This window comes from Aulonocara sp. 'chitande type north' Nkhata Bay, linkage group LG13, assembly GCF_057382095.1.
Source record: "Aulonocara sp. 'chitande type north' Nkhata Bay isolate Kocher_YH1m ecotype deep benthic linkage group LG13, A_spYH_male_GT1.1, whole genome shotgun sequence".
Classification (NCBI taxonomy): Eukaryota; Metazoa; Chordata; class Actinopteri; order Cichliformes; family Cichlidae; genus Aulonocara; species Aulonocara sp. 'chitande type north' Nkhata Bay.
The window spans coordinates 24,065,352-24,082,936 of record NC_141356.1 but is presented as its reverse complement, the minus strand read 5'-3'; the positions used below and the strand labels follow the sequence as shown (position 1 = coordinate 24,082,936).

The following is a 17,585-nucleotide window of genomic DNA, read 5'->3' as shown; positions in this document are numbered from 1 at the left end:
TGCATTAAGTCGTATTCCACCTATTCCCACTTGTCACAGTCTAGAGTACAGATTGCCACATCACCTTACAGAAAAACAAAAGTGATGGTGGTTACATATGTATGTACGCTTGTCCTTTTGGAATGGTTTGTTTTGCATAGTAACATTGCATCCTCTCTAAATGAATTGCTTTGTATGCATGTATGTTTTTTTGAAAATATTGACGCATATACTGCCATTGGTTTATGCAGAAAAACAAGTGTAAATTGACACTTGTAGAAAAGTGTAAGTATTATAATTGCTTTTCATTTGCACTTAATGCTAATTATTATGATCAGTATGATTCATGTCTTGTGTTCAGTATTTACTCTCTCTATTTACACATTCTTTAGAAAATAGGTTCCTTTAGCTGTAAACTACCTACAGTGAGTAATTAGAGCTGTCCTCTGTAAGCAGGAGACTGCTGTGGCAAAACATAATGTGTAAAAGAGTATAAACTTGTTACAAAGCCTGTTAAGAAGTAAAACAGCTGCAGATTTAGATGATTCATCATCATGCTTCATGTTGAGGAACTGTAATATATTGCCTTTTGACACATTTTTAATAATATTTAATAAAAAACATTTATTATGTTCTCTTGACATTGATTACAAAGTAAGTGTCTTTTTTGTATGTGGAATACAGATTTCTTGATGGGAACGTGCTGCAAATCAATAAGGAGTTTCAGCCATACCTGGGTGAAGGTGGCCGCATTCTTGAGATTCGCTCCCCAGATATTGTAGCCAGTGTGAAAAAGGCTGCCCAGGCTGTCGGCTACACAGAGGGTGCCCTCCTGGCCCTGGCGATCATCATTATCCTTTGCTGCATCCCTGCCATTCTCATCGTCATGGTCACCTACAAACAGTCAGTATTACTATAATAATCACTAGGCTTTAACTGGATGTCAGCGAATAAATTTTAATTTAGCAGGTCATCGTCTTAGGAGATATTGCATGTCACTCTGGGTTTTATTGAAAGGTTTGCTCTGCACAGACGAATCAGATAGTTATTGTAGGAATGTAGCTTAATGTTAATATCGTGTTTCCTGTGGCTTGTAAGAGCAAAGCAGCGAAACCGCAAACAGCATCACTGAAAAGTGTATTTAAGATAAAATAAGAGCACTTCTTGTGTTAGTTTTAGCTTTTTGTGTGTGCGTCTCTCTATCTCTCTCTCACTTCCAACTCTCTTCCTCGGTATCTCTCGCTCTCATCAGACATGCTGACTGCGCACTCTGCTGGGCTAATCTCCCTGCTCATGCTGTGTGAAAGCAGATTAATTAACACTCATTTGTGACAAACATCTACAGCCAATTGTGACCGTCACAGTGCGTCTTCATGCTACTTAATCATCTCTGCCCGACACACACAACAGACGGTGCCCTCTCTCCCTTAGATGCGCGCAGTGCAATCCTCAAAAAAATATGACACTTTTTGCTTTGAAGCATCATTCAGACTGGTGTGATAATTGAACTCTCATTTGGCAAAAGCCAGGTTCTTATCTAAATGTTGGTATGCTGCAAGTGTACCGTAAACGGTAATATTTGAGAAATATTTATTCATGGCAGATGGGTAGAGCGGTTGTACTTATTCAAATGCACAGATCAGACACACAGCAGAAAACTATTGATGGTGACAGTAGACCTAACACACAAACTGTCGTAGCAGATGGTGCTTTGTTGGTGGCGACATTACTCTGGTAAAGTTAATTTTCTCAGTTGTGTTTGTCAACATAATTCATTGTTGTCTAAATTTGAATATATGATGAATATATTATTTAAGACATCAATTTGCACATTCACGTCGAGCACCTGAATGTAGTTGTGAATACGTAACGGCAATTTGAAGTATAAAAATGTTACTTATTTTGCGTTTAGATAAATACCTCAAAGCATCGAAATTGTGAGGTTGCACTCGTGCCAAATTATGTAATTATAGTTATGTAATTTCATGTCTTTTTTTGTCCCCCATCTCTCTCTCTTCTTGTTTCATCTCCTTTGCTCTGCATCAAAAACGCTGTGATCAGGTTCAAAGAGTAAGTAATTTCTCATGTTTTACAAGTGGCTGCTCATTGCTCGATGTGTGTGTCTGTGTGGTTGTGACACTACTTTCTTTCATCTTTATTATTAGTTATTTAAAGTCGAGTTGAATATTGTGAAAATGTGATGAACAGAATGCTTGCCAGCTAATGCCAACCTTTTGAGGTGTCTCTAGCATTAAGGGCACAGAGCAAGCATCTTCTAGGTCACATACTGAATGTGCATTTTTGGCTGAAAAGTTTCTCTTAATGTGGAAAATTTGATTAGATTCAAAAGAAAAATTATAGTTACACTTGTCACTCTGCTGGATACAGTTGAGTTGGCACATTCATCATGTCTTTTGCTACACATACAGTATACTGCATTTGCATAATTTTTAGTCTGTATTTCAAAAGAAATAAGCTTGAATAATCTAGCACATAGCTGAAAACCATGAAAATGCTTTTCAAATCTTACTTGCACAACTGCAGCAGCATTGACTGTTTCCTTGCAAGCCAAAAGAAGCTGATTATTATATTATTACTCTGCAATTGACAAAACAAATCAGCCTAAAATGCAGTGTGAGACAAGGGCTATTTGTTTTGATACATTTTAATAAAATTGTTTGACTAACATTAGTGAATAAATTAAATAAAAAAGAATACCACAGCTAATTGCTGCAAAATGGTTTTGGAGGTTTTTTTTTATATAGTTTAAAAGCTTGATGTTGCTAAAACTGAATTTTGCATCTAGAATATCTCTTCGTGTTCCTCTTTCTGGGGTGAGAATGACTTCTCAAAACACATGGGTAATTCATAGTAGAGACTTGATGCATAAGTCATGTGTCTGGTTTATTCTTAACCACATTAACACTTTGTGCAGGCGACAAGCAGAGTGTGCCAAAACTGCCAGGATTCAGATGGCTTTACCACCGGGAGGGAAAGCAGCTCCGGCAGCTGCTCCCACTGCTAACCTCTATGAAGAGTTGGGCGACAGCAGCATGTGAGTCAAGCTTGTCCTCTAAGTATTTTCCCATCCCACGCATTTCTTCTAGTCCCCATGATCAGATGCTGCTGCATCTGGCCTCGCAGGTTTCTCCCTGTGAGTGTTTTATTCAAGCTCAGAAAAAAATATTACCCCTCTATCAATCCTCTTTTCTGAAATGGCCACTGGCTGCTCTGGATGTTGACCTCAGGAGTCTCCACACTGCTTGAGACACATTAATAGTTGCATCAAAGGATCTCTCTGCTTGTTGTCTCTGTAACTATGATCCACTTTTGATGTCTGCAAACTGCACCGTATGGTGCAGCACAGCAGGTGACTAGATTTTAGCGTATCTATGTGTTTCTAGTTGAGTGCCTATGCATTTTAGCAAGAACCTCTCTTAAGGTAAGAGTGTGTTTAGGTTAATAAAAAAGCACATGGTTTCCTAGAAATAGAAACAAATACAGAATAATGTCCAAGTTCAAGGATTGTCACGAGTTACCTTTAAAAATGTAACCTGCGGTAGCCTACATTAAGTGCTTCCCTAACTTTGGTCCAAAGTGTTTTGCCATCAGCACAATCGAATTTCAGCTTTAATATTAAATCCTGCCCTAAATGTGTGATGAAATGTTAATGTTTGCAGATTAAATGAGACTACATTTAAACTGCTGAGGTAATGGGCTTAGCAATTTTGATTTTCAGCTCGTTCAAGGAATACTGCTTCTAATGTCACTTTTGCATTTTAAAAAAAAATGTAAACCTAACATTAAGCTACGAAGAGCGTCCACAATATGCCCACCGCAGTTTTTAAATGTAGGCAGAAACATTTGATTCTGTAGCATAAGTAGAATTTTTATGGGCATTATTGTATTGTAGCTAAGAATTGTGTACACGGAGCTTATTTCCCAGTTTTCACCAGGAAGAAGAAGAGTTTCTCTTAAAAACAATCATATTGTTAAAATTATACATTTCCATCTGTGAAAAACAAAAGCTCTCAAAGTTATACTGTATGCACGCAGCATGGTGTCAAATGTAGACAGAAGTTAATCAGTCTGGTATTTGAGTTTAAAATGCAGAAACCTGCCGTACCCTCGTGTCGACGCTTCATCCATGTTTTCATTTTCCATTAACACCTCTGATATTTCTCCTTTAGTCTTCTTACCATCTGTCTGTGTTTATATCTTCTCATTCATTTTCAATTCCCTTGTCTCTCTGGATTCAGACTGCAGTAAGTAATGCCAAAACATGACAGAGGTCAATAAATATGAACAATATTGTGCGTAAATTTTGCAAGAAAAATGTCCTTGTTGCCCTGCCTGCTTAGTTGTTTTTTTTAAACATATGCACATAATTAATATACTTAAATTCTGGAATTTAAGTGGCATAGTTTGTTTGGTAATTGATCTTGATGAAGGGTGGAAAGACCTAGTGGGTTTTCATGCACGTACTTCATTCTTGTGAGAAAAAAGAGAAGGCTTAGTTTGGTTAGAGGTAGTGCATTTCATAAGATATCGCCGTAGATGTCTCCTCTCTTGCGTCCCATTAGACTGTTGTGTTCTTTTGTACTGTGCTGCTCTTAGTTTCACTGCTCTCTACATCTCTCTGTGCTGTGACCGATGGCACTAATGCATCCTGCATAGGTTCATGATGGCTACTGAGCTCATATATTTCAGTGTAATAATTTCACAATTTCAATATTTGATTTGTAATTTCTTTAAGTTTGCAAAGTTTATTCAAATCATTGTTATTTTGATTTCTTAAGAACGCAGATGCGCTTTAGTTACTTTATACTGTGCAGATATTTAATCATCCAAACCCAAAACAAATTTCTGAGTCACAGTACTACGAGAGACTGTCTGTCAAGATATTTTCACACAGTTGCTTTTGCTTCACCCTTTGTTTCTTTGCTTTATTCAGCTCAAACCTATCAGTCTTTATCTGTTTCAAGTCTTTTTCTTCTTCACCTCCATCTTTTGCCGGGGCAGGGCTAAAAACTCTGTCATTGAGGAGGCTGACCACCAGAGGATTCTTAGCACCTTTGCCTGTCGTGCCATTGCAGCCCGCAGCAACGGAGCACTCCGTGTCAACTTACCCAAGTCAGAGAGCAACGTGACCTTCCTCTCTGACCACAACCCACTCACCACCCACAACCCTGTCTATGATGATAACACTCCTCTCTGCAGTCCTGACGCACGTGGGGAGAGCCCATCTGAAAAGCGGTTCTCCTTTTCTCCTCCCCACACAGCAGGGTCAGGGTTCGTCTGGTCAATGCCTGGTCGCATTCATGGAGGACAGCATGGTTATGAGGTACCAAGGAGACAGGCTCTTATAGACCCAGCCAAATGGGAGCTGCAGATACTCCAGGCAGGCATGAGTGGCGAGCAAAGGCCAGCGAGTTCAGACATACTTCACGCGAGTGGCAGCACAGAGACCAAGTTGTCATTCCGTGAGCAGGCCAGCCAGTTTGGGCATCGGGGCTTCCAGGAGCAAACCCTCAAGCAAAATAGAGCACCCGCAGGCTCCCTCTCTTCCATCCTTGTCAGGGATAGAGACAGTGATGACATGCTGGAGCTGACCTCAGAGGCTCTGCTATCCATCATCGATTACCCCTACAGTCCAATGTCTGTGGGCAGAGATGTGCCCCCCAGCTTTAGCATTACCCGGGGAGATGAGCCACTCCCCCTGGCTAGCCAGAAATCAACTGCGCCTATTCTCAAGACGTTTAGCTCTGGCATCTCCAAATATTTGACAGAGGAGCCATGCCATATCACTGTGGAGATCATACCTGACCCACCAGAAAATCCACCGCCTTCTCCTCCACTGCAGCAGCAGCCACGTCCAACTTCCCCGCCCACACCTCCTCCCTCGAGCCCTCCTCCTCCACCTCCACCTCCACTTTCCTCCCTTCATAAACCTGAATGTACTTCTCAGTCCTCTTCTCCTCCTCCTGTCAATAAACACATCACTCTTCCGCCCCCACCACCTCTGCCTCCCTCTCTATCACCTGCTAGCAATCAGCCACGCCCAGTCGTTCAGTTTATCCCAACCTCTTTGCCGCCCGTGTCTTCCCTTCGCCCTGTTTCCGAACGAAAACACCCTCCTCCGCTTTCACCATCACAAGCTGACGGTGGGAGGAAGGAGCTTAAAGGGATCCTGAAAAACATCCAGAATCTAGCTGACATAGAAAGGTCTGTTGCCAACCTGTACAGCCAAGTAGACAAAAATTGTAAGATGCCCAAGTTTAGCACGAAACCACAAGTGACTGAGGAATCAGAGTGTACTAACAAACTGCAAAGCTCTGACACCAGTGAGGAGCAGAGCATGCCAAAAGCAAACAACTCCAGCTCTGAAGTCCAAATCAACTCAACAAGTATGAATTGTGCTGGAAATGCTGCAAGTAAACTGAACGTAGCAGCAGACATTCAGCAGACAAGCCAACTGAACTCAAACAGTCCAAACACTGCTGAGCTCAGTGAGCAGGTTACTTCTCAGTCCACTGTGTTCTGACTTTTCCTTTGTCTCCATATTCTCATTATGTTCATTTCTACATTTCCATGCCTGTTTTTTTCCTGTTGTTTCTGCATTTTATGTTGTATACAGTTAGTGTATGCTTTAGTCATGTCATTTTTTTTTTTTAAATTCTAGAGCCATCAGCCAAGGAATGTCCTCAGATCCTTTCTTAGCAGTATAAAAAAGAGGCTTGCATATTTAGTATGGGTTTGGCTTTTTTTTTCATATTTTAATTATGTGAACTGGTATGAGGACTGTGATAGCATTAAGTATGCCCCTGAGTTCACGGATTAGTCGGTTCAGCATGTTATACATATGCACCATCTTAATCTTAACATTAACATTTCATAGCCAAAACTATTTTAATTAAATTATACTAAATAGCATTTTTTCAAGTCCCACAGCCCTGGGGTCTGTTTCTTCAACCACTGGCTGGCTTCATATTGGGGATTTTGAATTTGTTCTTTTACTTCTTCTCTGAGATAAGAGCATGAAAATTTACTATGCAATTGCTTCATCCAGAATCCAAATCAGGCAAGAAGAACAACATAATATTAGACCTTTTTTTTTTTCTCAATATCTGTTTTCACCAATTTCCCAAAGGTATGTAAATCTATGGAATAAGCTTCTCAGTTTTCAGTGAGGGTAATCCCATATTCAGAAACTTGTTACTTGTAGGTGTATTTAAGTACATAACATGGTGACTGAAAATGAAATCTAACCTTAAGAGATGTGGGATTCTGTGAAATATGTACATAAAGAATCAAAAATATGTATACTGAAGCAAACGAAAAATACGGGATAATATAATATGACAAGCTGTACACAGTGTCTTTATTCAAACAAGTGAATGCCTGTACCAGCTACATTTATTTGAAAGCCTCTTATGTTGGTTGAAGCTATAAAAAGATATACATCGGCTGATCCCAGGAGGCTCATGTTGAATTAAGAGAGCCAACCGCTGGGGGACCTGTCTATTCACATGTCCGCAAAGATCCTCTCAGCATGATAAAGTAGTCACTGTGATGTTCGTCTGCACTCTGGAAAAGGCTAATTAGAGAAGCAATCAATCGTTAACCAGGGTTGCTGCCTGTGGGACTGTCAACTACTGTTACTCTCTCCTTTCCTTTTCTATTCCTCTGACCTTCTCCCTGCCTGCGTTTCTCTGTCTCTTACACCGCCCCTCTCCCTGCAGTTAGTTCTGATACTTTCCAATCCTTGGCCTCTTCTTGTTAATCTTTCCTTTTGGTCCTCTGGAGATTCTATTACCTTCTTTAGACTCATTGCAATGCAGCCTCTGCTCCCGTTCTCTTCTTTTTTTTCTTCTTCTTGTGTTCATGTTTCTCACTTTCTCTCCACTCTGTCTTTCTGCTATATACCCTTTATGTGTTTGTTTCACCTTCCATGCCCTAAGGCAAATGGTCTTAGCATACCTCAATTCCAGAGCAATGTAATGTTTGATTCATCACATGTTCCCCTGATGGGCTGATCGAAGGTCCTCTAATTCTGTATTCCATGTTCACTGCATGGGGTAATCTCTTTTGCAAAGAGGCTAGGTGATCACACGCTGTTTCTTTCAACCCAAAGAGCCGTCTTAATGGATTGTCTTCTTTATATTCTTTTTTTACAGTTGGTTTTATCAATATTGTTTTGTATTCCAGCTGACAGTTCAATGCAGTAATATCAAAAAAAATAAAGAAAGGAAAGCTAAACAGTTTATTTCTAGAGAATTATTCTCAGAAAAAGTTTTGATTGGGAATGCAAAAAAAAAAACCAGTCAAAGTCAAGAGTAACATACACATAACGTGCTATGTTTGGGCGACCGTGGCTCAGGGGGTTGGGAATCGCATCTGTAACCGGAAGGTCGCCGGTTCGATCCCTGGGCTCTCTGTCCTGGTCGTTGTGTCCCTGGGCAAGACATTTTACCCTACTTGCCTACTGGTGTTGGCCAGAGAGGCCGATGGCGCGATATGGCAGCCTCGCTTCTGTCAGTCTGCCCCAGGGCAGCTGTGGCTACAACTGTAGCTGCCTCCACCAGTGTATGAATGTGAGAGTGAATGAATAGTGGTATTGTAAAGCGCTTTGGGTGCCTTGAAAAGCGCTATATAAATCCAATCCATTATTATTACTATGTTTTTAGTAGAATTATCTAAGCTGCAACTGAGAAAATACAAACCAATCATTATACAGTATCCTATAGAAAACAGCGGGTGTGTGCACAAAAAATGCCGATTAGTAAGCAGCTTTATACCAGATTTATTGTTTGTTAAGAAAAGTTAAACATTTGGTGATTTGCAGCTGTCTTTCTGTGAGTTACATTAGAAAAGAATCCTTCTATTCTGGTCCACATAATAGATATTTAACTAAATCCTGTTATAAAGAAACAGCTCTGTCCAAAGGAAACAAACACACCCGAAAGCCACAATAAATTAGCTATAATATCAGGGTTACAGCTAAAACAAACAAGGTAGCATTTGATAAATAGATATGCATCAACCTCAATATCCTTGGCAGATTCAGATTAATACTAGATTTTGGCCGTTTTGATTTTTTTCTAAGAACTATAACTGGCAGCATTTGCAAACAAAAATCAGCTTTTTTCAATGTAAAATATAATTTTCACAATAAGAAAAAAATAATAAGAAGAAATGATTCAACTTCACAATTTTCCTCAAGCATGAGTAGGTTGTAAGATCTTCTCTCCCTCTTAAAAAAACTGAAAATAAAGTGGTTTTCTACTAGACGTACTAATATTTAACTGAAAATGTGTTGCTGTACACCCACCTTTATTTGACATATGTTACCTTACTGGCAAAAGCAGGTACAACAGATTTATGTAACAAAACAAATTTCATACACCTAGTAGACTTTCTATTATGTTTAGAAATTTACCAACTAAGAGGAGATTGACTTCTTCGATCCTTCACTAATACCGAGGCTCTTACCGAGGCTGCTGGCTGTGAGCCCTGAATAGCTTTAGCTGTAGCCACTTTGTCTTTGTTAGCTTCTTTAAAATGTCCATGCTCAGCTGTGTGAGGCTATTTAGGTGTCTGATTAGGTTCGTTGTGACAAATGTTTTAGTGCACTAAAACCAAGTAAACCATCAAAGGATGACCGTGGTCAACCTTCGATGGTTTACTTTGGGAAACCCGGTGTCTTCACTCTGTAGAAGTTTGTGCACACTCACAGCACAAATAGTTGTATTTGTCTGCATGTTGTGACGCATGAAATAGAGTGGCTTATAACAGACGTATATGAGACTGACCAGCCAGTAACCAGTTGTGCCTGTGAATGATGAAAATTGGCCATTTCCTGTCCTGGCTAGACAGTTATGGATCGCTAGTAATATAGCATCCTGCTAATTTGTGAGCTTTGATAGATAGCTTTGTTATCTCTGCACAAAGATGGTGGTAATGTGATTATATTTCCCCGTTTCTTTTTGTTTTTCTGTTTGTTTGCTAAGATAAAAGGGTGCTCACTCCAGTTACATATCTAATTTTAAAAAATGTGGTAAAACAAGCTCCTCATCTTTATATTTTTCAACCTTTTCATGTTTATCTTTGCTTTACTACATGTTGTTGTACCAGCAGGGTGATAAAGATTCTATTTTTAGTCTCCATGTAAATATCTGCACCGCCAGATAGTAAAGCTACTTATTAACAGAGCCAACATCACCCTCCTGTTATAGAGGCTGTTCAATATTCCAGTCTTGCTGTAATTTTGAGTTCACCACTCTTACCTCTTTTTCTATAACATTTCTTCATCACACATCTTCTGCCAACTCCTCTCTTGTGCAAACTTCCTATGGCTATTGTCCACTGGGCCATTTTTCTTCATGTTGCATGAAACAGAAGTAGCCAGCAGCCAAGCCAACAGGTCATCCATCAGATCCCAGTCCCATCGTCCACTCTGCCTGGGAGGTGTGGCATATGGCTCTGCCCTGTCCCCTGATCCTTGCCCATAATAACAGATTACAACTCTCCAGAGGAATCTCACATCATTGCTTGGCCATATATCTGAGTGTGTGAGAGTCATCATCATTTATGGGCCCAGACAGGTTACAGTTGTACGCCCGTGAAGCTGGAGCTTTCAGCCGAGCTGCTCCATTACTTGCCGTTTCATTCACTCGTACTGAAGACAATGCAGGCGCACTTTTATCCTCAGGAGGAGTTCTGAGTTGTTTTTCATGTGGTTAATATAGTGACATTTCTAAGATTTTCCCCAATTCATTAGAAAAGAAATCCATTACTTTCTGTAGGCATATTATGACGTGATAACCAAAGAGATTTTTATTAAAATTCTTTGAGTCAGAAATTCTGCCCTTTATCACAATGTCCTTTTCATATCTGCTGGTAGATTCATTAGATATGACTTTATAAACACTGACTTTCAAATTTTCCCAGCCCTTTCCATATTTGCATTTATTGTATTTTTTTATTGTTCCTGTTTGGATGAGATAACAGAGGGAGAGAGAAAAAAACAGCCCACACCAGCGTGATAACATTGCAGCCTAAGGCACCCTTTTTTAAAACAGAACAATATCTGCAACGCTGTAATTTAACACTTGAAAATGCAGAGTAAGTAAAGCTGTTATTTCTTCTCTGGTCAGCAGAACGTAGGCACACTAGACTTAACATTTAATTTATCTATAAGCACTTGAAATGTTGTTGTCAGTCCATATTCATTATTTATCTTATTTTCTCCTTTCTGTGACACGCAGGAGGCGAGGGTACGGCCGACAGGTAAGGATTCCCATCGTGATGTTTTTACACCTTATTGTTGTGCTCAGACATTTTGACACTAGAGGAAGCATGAGGAAGCTTATATCCCATTATTCTTATCTGCGATTCACTTTATGGAAAACAGTGAATGAGATTAAGATGAGATCGCGGTGATAGAAGTTCTAACACTGACATTACAGTTTAGGTTTGATTTTTGAGAGTCTTTTGTATTCTCCAATGTTCCCGTCAAATAGCAGATAAGCAGTTGGATGAGTTTTTCTCCTCTGGTGGAAAAATAACTAATCAGGAACCAAACAGTGTGACTCTTTTTGTCAGTTTGACATTAAAGTCTTTTTTTCCTTTCGAATAATCTTTTAAATCATCTGAACTGTCAGTGTCAGATAAGCACGGGATGTTTTCTTTCTTTCTTCCTTCCTTTTTATTGAGCGCAGTTTCTTTCATCTCCATTGCTTGGCTGGGATTTTCACTCTCCTTCCTTGCTTTGTTTCCATCAATAATTTATCAATCTTTTCACCTTCCTTCTCCGTAGATGTTTCAGTGAGTCCAGCTTTGTCTGGCTTTAAATCTGAAGTAGATTGAGGTCTGTCGCATGTTTGTTTCTCTGCTGCCTGTCCCTTCCTTTACCTTATCCTTATTCTCTACTAACTTCTGGCAGCAACAGCAACTGCTGAGGCCATCTCTTCTGAGACCTGAGGTAGAAACACACCTGCTTTTCTAAATTTAAAGCAATTGTGGTCATTCTGCTGTGCATGCCCCCCGCCCTTTGTGCTGCTGCTGCTCATCTTCTGATGTCTTATTGTGAGGAGTGCTGAGTAATTTCCCTCTCTGCCCCTCTGAAACGCAGGAACTCTCCATGGAGTCAGGTATCGACCCAGGCCAGGACTACTACACACAGGACTACTATAATTATGACCAGGGGTGAGCATGCAGCCGACTGACTGTTTTATCTCTAATCAGTTGTACTTTAATCCATGGACCTGATCTCCCTTGGTTCATTTAGAAAAAATTTTTTTCTTAAGTTACATCATTAGGACCTCTTCATCCTGACCTTGCCTTCTAGCTCTCTTTGAGAGCCGAGATCCTTGGAGAATTATGAGATTTTCAAAGAAGCTCAGAATAAAATGATGCACATAACTTAAGCTGCCCCTTCAGTACCATCCAAGCATTTGCCCTCTTTACTCCTGCCAAAATGAGATCAGTTATGTTCCCTTCAGTCAGGCACCTGAGAGTCTGAATGTTCTTCCCATAGCTTAATGGATAAAGGCTGTTTTGGCTGCCCGGTTACTTTGCCCATATGGTCTAAAAAGGAAAAACATGGAACTCAAAGCTGTAACAGCTGCTGAGAAATTGTTATTCATTAAACGCTCCTGCTCTGTTGCAGGTGACTTGCGCTGCTGTGGGGAATTATGCTGCAACTTTTATTAAAACGGGATGAAGCTTTTATATCTTCCAGCCTTAAATCGCTGAACGAAACTCTAACAAACTAGGGGGAAAAAACTGTGCGTAGTGAAATCAAGTGTTCTAATTGCCTCTGTAGTTTCTCACCAGCCAGCTTAATTATTGTCTGAATCACACCTTCATTTCTAACAAGCTGAACTTATATTTTAATGACATGTCACTTTTTTTTTTTGTAAAAGCTGCCACTGCCAGTGAGTGTACCATCACTATGTGAAGACTTTGATCTGCTCCTATTTGAGATGAGGGGCAAACTTTATTAGCAGTTAAGCTTTTAATGCTGCAGTCACCAGACTGCACGGGCCTTACAGCAGACGTAAAGTGTAGCCACCTCTCTAATTTAGTATTTTAAAGTAAATATTAACTCACATCCTAGGTGAGGCATTAAACAACCGCATTAACGCGTACAGCCTCATATTATATAGTAAAGCAAAATTTGATTTATATATTTAAAAGTTTGCGGCTACCATACGATGTTATGTAATTTGACCGTTAACACTTTTTTCTTCTCTCTTGTGTTTCTTTGTTAGCATTCTGCATACATAGTGTGTGGTCTTTAAACAAGCTAATTAAATTCACGTGCTTTTAATGGGCATTTAGTTATTGCTTGTTACAGTCTCCATTTCCACATGTGGTTGCATTCTTGTAATTCAATAGAGGATTTTGACAAACACAGGCAAATATACTAAAATATTTGTTTTGTCTTCTTTTCTTTTGGAGGAACACTCTTTTAGCCTTTTAGCCTGCATGCTTTCCCCCTCTTGTTTGCTTTCTCACTAAATTGAAAAGTAATTTCAAAAAGTGCAGTAAATCACCACAGCAATTACTGTCTGTCTGACCAAAGACGTTCTCAGTTATATTAACAACAACCAAAAGCAGTAATTAATGGGATCAGCCTGATATAATTGAGGGCAATTTAGAGAAAGGACTTGAAAAATAATAATGGAAAGAATTCCAGACAGCAAAACTAAGCCCCTTTATTAGCTACTGAGCAAATCACACTGTACTGTAAATACAATGCAGGTTTTAAAACACTGATATGGGGTAAATAACCTTCTAGCTTGCTTGATTCTTTGTGAGTATATTGATATTGCTATAATTCCTGTTCCCATAGGAGATTGATAATCTTCCTTTGCAATGCAGAATATTTACTATCACTAATAATAACAGGTCCCTTACATGATACAGTGGGTCTTTGATATTAAAGTAATAAATCTGGTTGAGATTTATTTTTTTAATATTGCAGTGTGTCAACTTTGGTGTTTTCAACTAATCATCAGCCTAAACTAATTCGAATCCCTTTTCTGTGAACAACTATAGGTACGACTTTCCTCAGTACGGCAGTCGGCGGAGGCTGATATCACCCATGTATGATGAATATGGAGAGGTTATTGTGGAGGATGATGGGTATTACTACAGTCCACATGGCCCTGAGGTATTACCCTTGCTTGAATGTGAATTTCAGACTTTCACTGATTATCTTGAGTATTATCTCAAATATTTGTTTTAATAAGTTGTGTGTTCAAGGTATTACTGAACAGTAATGTGTGTGAAACCTATGCAGCACGATGGCTTTATATTCACAAATTCATGGTTGCTAAATGAAATGTGATTATCTTAGGGCCGGGGCAGAGGCAGGGGCCGTGGTGGCATGCGAGGTAGAGGTCCGCAGAAGAGAGTTGCGTTTAGGGATTTGCCACCAGAGGATGAAATTGAACAAGCTGAGCCAGCAGAGGAGGGTGAACCTTCTAAGGCTGCCAAGAAACTGAAGTCTGTCATGAAACTCAGCAAACTTCTGGCTGCCAGCAAGGGAGGAGAGCAGCCATCTGATGCCAGTGCTTCTGGCACATCTCCATGGAAAAAAGCCAGGATGTTCAAGATGTTTGGCGCCGGGAAGACGGACAAGGATTATGCCAAACTGATGTCTGCTCGCCGTATTGACAGCCAGGAAAGTCTAGCTGATGGACCAGCAGTTATGGGACCAATAGACAGCAAGTCTGATGCCCGTAGCAAGCTTGGGAAAGTCTTGAGGAAAATCAACTTGGGCACAAAGTTGCAGGTCCGAAGAAAGTCACAGAGTAGTGTGAGTCGTGGCTCAGCCACTGGCAGTGAACTAGATGAGGAAGCCTCACAAGCAGCTAGTGAGGATGAAAGAAAGTCTAAAGTGTCCATTAGTGTGACAGAAAGTGAGCCAGAAGCAGGTGCTAGTGGAAGCAGTAAAGAGAAGGGCTCTGACGATGAAACCTCAGAGAAAAGCAGTGTTGACAGAGATTATCTCAAAGTTGATTTAGACCGGGATGATGCCAATGAAAGCACCGTGGACTCAGAGGAAGAGCCTGATGAAGAGCCAGGAGATTCCGATGAGGAAAGCAAGTCCAAGTCTGAAGGAGAAGAGACGGATAAGGAATCTGCCAGTGAGAAAGAATCTGAGTCAGAGAAGGAGTCAGACTCAGAGAAGGAGTCAGCTACAGAAAAAGAGTCAGAAACCGAGAAAGAGTCAGAAACCGAGAAAGAGTCAGAAACTGAGAAAGAGTCAGAAACTGAGAAAGAGTCAGAAACCGAGAAAGAGTCAGAAACCGAGAAAGAGTCAGAAACTGAGAAAGAGTCAGAAACTGAGAAAGAGTCAGAAACCGAGAAAGAGTCAGAAACTGAGAAAGAGTCAGAAACCGAGAAAGAGTCACAGTCTGAGGAAGAAACAGAATCACAAACAGGCTCAGCAACAGAGGGGGGAACAAGCACAGAAAAGGATTCAGAAACAGAGAAAGACTCTGAAGACGAGTCTGAGGAAGCTTCAGGCAGCACTAGAGAAAGTGGCTCTTCTGTTCGTTCTTCCACGAGATCCTCTGCGACTGAAGCCAGCAAGGGGAGTGGTGCTTCTGGAAAGAGTGTCAGTGGGAGTTCCAGTGTCAGTGGTAGCAGAAGTGAAAGTACAAGTGAGAGTGGCAGTGGTAGTGGTGGTACTGCTGCATCTTTATCTGGCTCAAGTGTTAGATCATCAGCAGTAACCTCAGAGAAGTCCAGCGGGGACCTCAGTGAAGCCGAGTCAGGGACAGGGACAGCCAGTGAGCCAGAATCAGGTTCAGGAAGTGAAGGCTCATTATCTCGGTCCAGCCAGAGAAAAATGTCTGGTTCAGACGTGAGTTCTTTGGGCAGCATGAGCTCAGCTGGTTCCAAGTCAACTAGTGGCAGCCGAAGTTCCCGAAAGTCTATTGTGAGCCGTGGATCTGAGGACACAATCACAGAGGAAAGTGAAGAGGAGGATGAAGACGACTCTGAGGCTGATGACGAGAGCAAAGAGTCCACCAGCGAACTCAGTGATGCAGGATCATCTAGGAGATCCAGTGTGGCATCTGGAGACCCTGGGCCTTCTACGTCCTACACTGGTCCTCCTGCCCGCTCTGAGATCAGAAGCATTGGTGACACCTCGGAAGAGACATATGGAGGACTGTCTCCTATCACAGAGGTGGACGAGGATGCCATCTCCTCTGACAGATCCTCAGTCAGGGGCTCTGGATCAGGGACCCGCAGTGCATCAAAGAGCTCAGAAGAAACTGAAGAAACATCTGATGCTGATTCAGATTCTGAGGGAAAGTCAACTGCCTTCTAGAGAGATATATTGTCCACTGTGAAGTAAGAGTGAATAAAATCAATTACCCTTGCATGGGAGTGAAGAAATATTGCTTGCCTCTAGAGAGTTCACATTCACTTTTTCCTCATTCCCCCTTAGCAAGAAAGGACCTGATTTTCCTGCTGCAATATTGGAATCTCTCTTTCTCACATCTTTGGCTTTCTGTTCTCTTTGATGTTTTCATGCCGTGTTTCTAGAGTGGAAATTTGCATGTCAAAACACTAACTTATTGCTCAGTGTGTTTTTTGGGAGGTTGTGTTTCTTGTGATGTTCAGATTATTACTGTGTGGTTGTCATTTTCTATGGAAACACGAGATTTCTCACTAAAATGCAAGTCTAGCACAGAACAGAAACTTTAAAAAAATGATAAAACAGGTTTTTAGCCAGGTTCTGATTTAAACAGTTACTGCAAATTCTTTTCAAAACAGCTTTGTTTCCCAGTTTTTTTTAATTATACAGTACTTGTTTCTGTGTGTGGGTTTTTAAAAAAAAGATTTTTCACTTACTGCACCCTCTTAAAAAAAGTAAATATAATAACAATAACCCTCCACTTTCTCCTCAGCCTGGGAGAAAGAAGCGGATTAAGTTGATTGTAGATCGGGAAAACGAGACCAGCTCCACTGCAGAGGACAGCAGCACAGAGACGCAACGGAACAGACTCCCAAACAGCCACAGCAACATAAACGGGAATATCTACCTCGCACAGAATGGCACTATTGTGCGAACTAGGCGACCGCCTCATCTAAACAACCTAAAGATGGGTTCTCCATGTCGGCTGGGTAAGCATTTTAAAAAACTAGAAAAGCTGGGCGTAACACATGAAGAACCGCCTCCGGTTATTAGTGTTGAGGACATGGGAAACGAAGCAGAAAATGAAAGAGGTACGAGTGTTCCCTCCAACATGGACATCAACCTCAACACTCGGTCCTCTTGTAGTTCCCTGGGTTCCACCATTAAAGAGCTTAAAAGTTTTGGGTCCAAAACCAATATTGCTAAGGCCACAATTGACAGAAACAGCAGTGGCCCGTGTGTCACTGAGCAGCAAGAGACTTCAGTTGACAACCACAAGAACAGTAGGGAGACACTGGAGTCCCACAGTGACCACACATTATCAGATGAGGAGGAATTGTGGATGGGACCTTGGAACAACCTGCACATACCAATGACAAAACTCTGACTGGCCATGCTGAAAAATTGATCCCCCTTTTTTGGTTGTTTTCCATTCTCTATCAAG

General features: G+C 40.8%; 1 protein-coding gene across 1 annotated transcript in view; it reads left to right on the top strand.

The window, feature by feature from the left end:
- LOC147316116 (protocadherin-15-like) overlaps window positions 1-16,903 on the top strand; it is a 181,365-nt gene extending 164,462 nt beyond the window's left edge. The window contains exons 31-38 of the mRNA XM_086259324.1: window positions 664-882; window positions 2,041-2,049; window positions 2,915-3,034; window positions 11,247-11,268; window positions 11,924-11,962; window positions 12,113-12,186; window positions 14,044-14,158; window positions 14,345-16,903. Of these exons, the coding sequence (XP_086115450.1) occupies window positions 664-882; window positions 2,041-2,049; window positions 2,915-3,034; window positions 11,247-11,268; window positions 11,924-11,962; window positions 12,113-12,186; window positions 14,044-14,158; window positions 14,345-16,330 (2,584 nt within the window). The 3' untranslated portion in view covers window positions 16,331-16,903. The remainder of the gene's footprint in view (window positions 1-663; window positions 883-2,040; window positions 2,050-2,914; window positions 3,035-11,246; window positions 11,269-11,923; window positions 11,963-12,112; window positions 12,187-14,043; window positions 14,159-14,344) is intronic.
- Window positions 16,904-17,585: the final 682 nt, after the last annotated feature.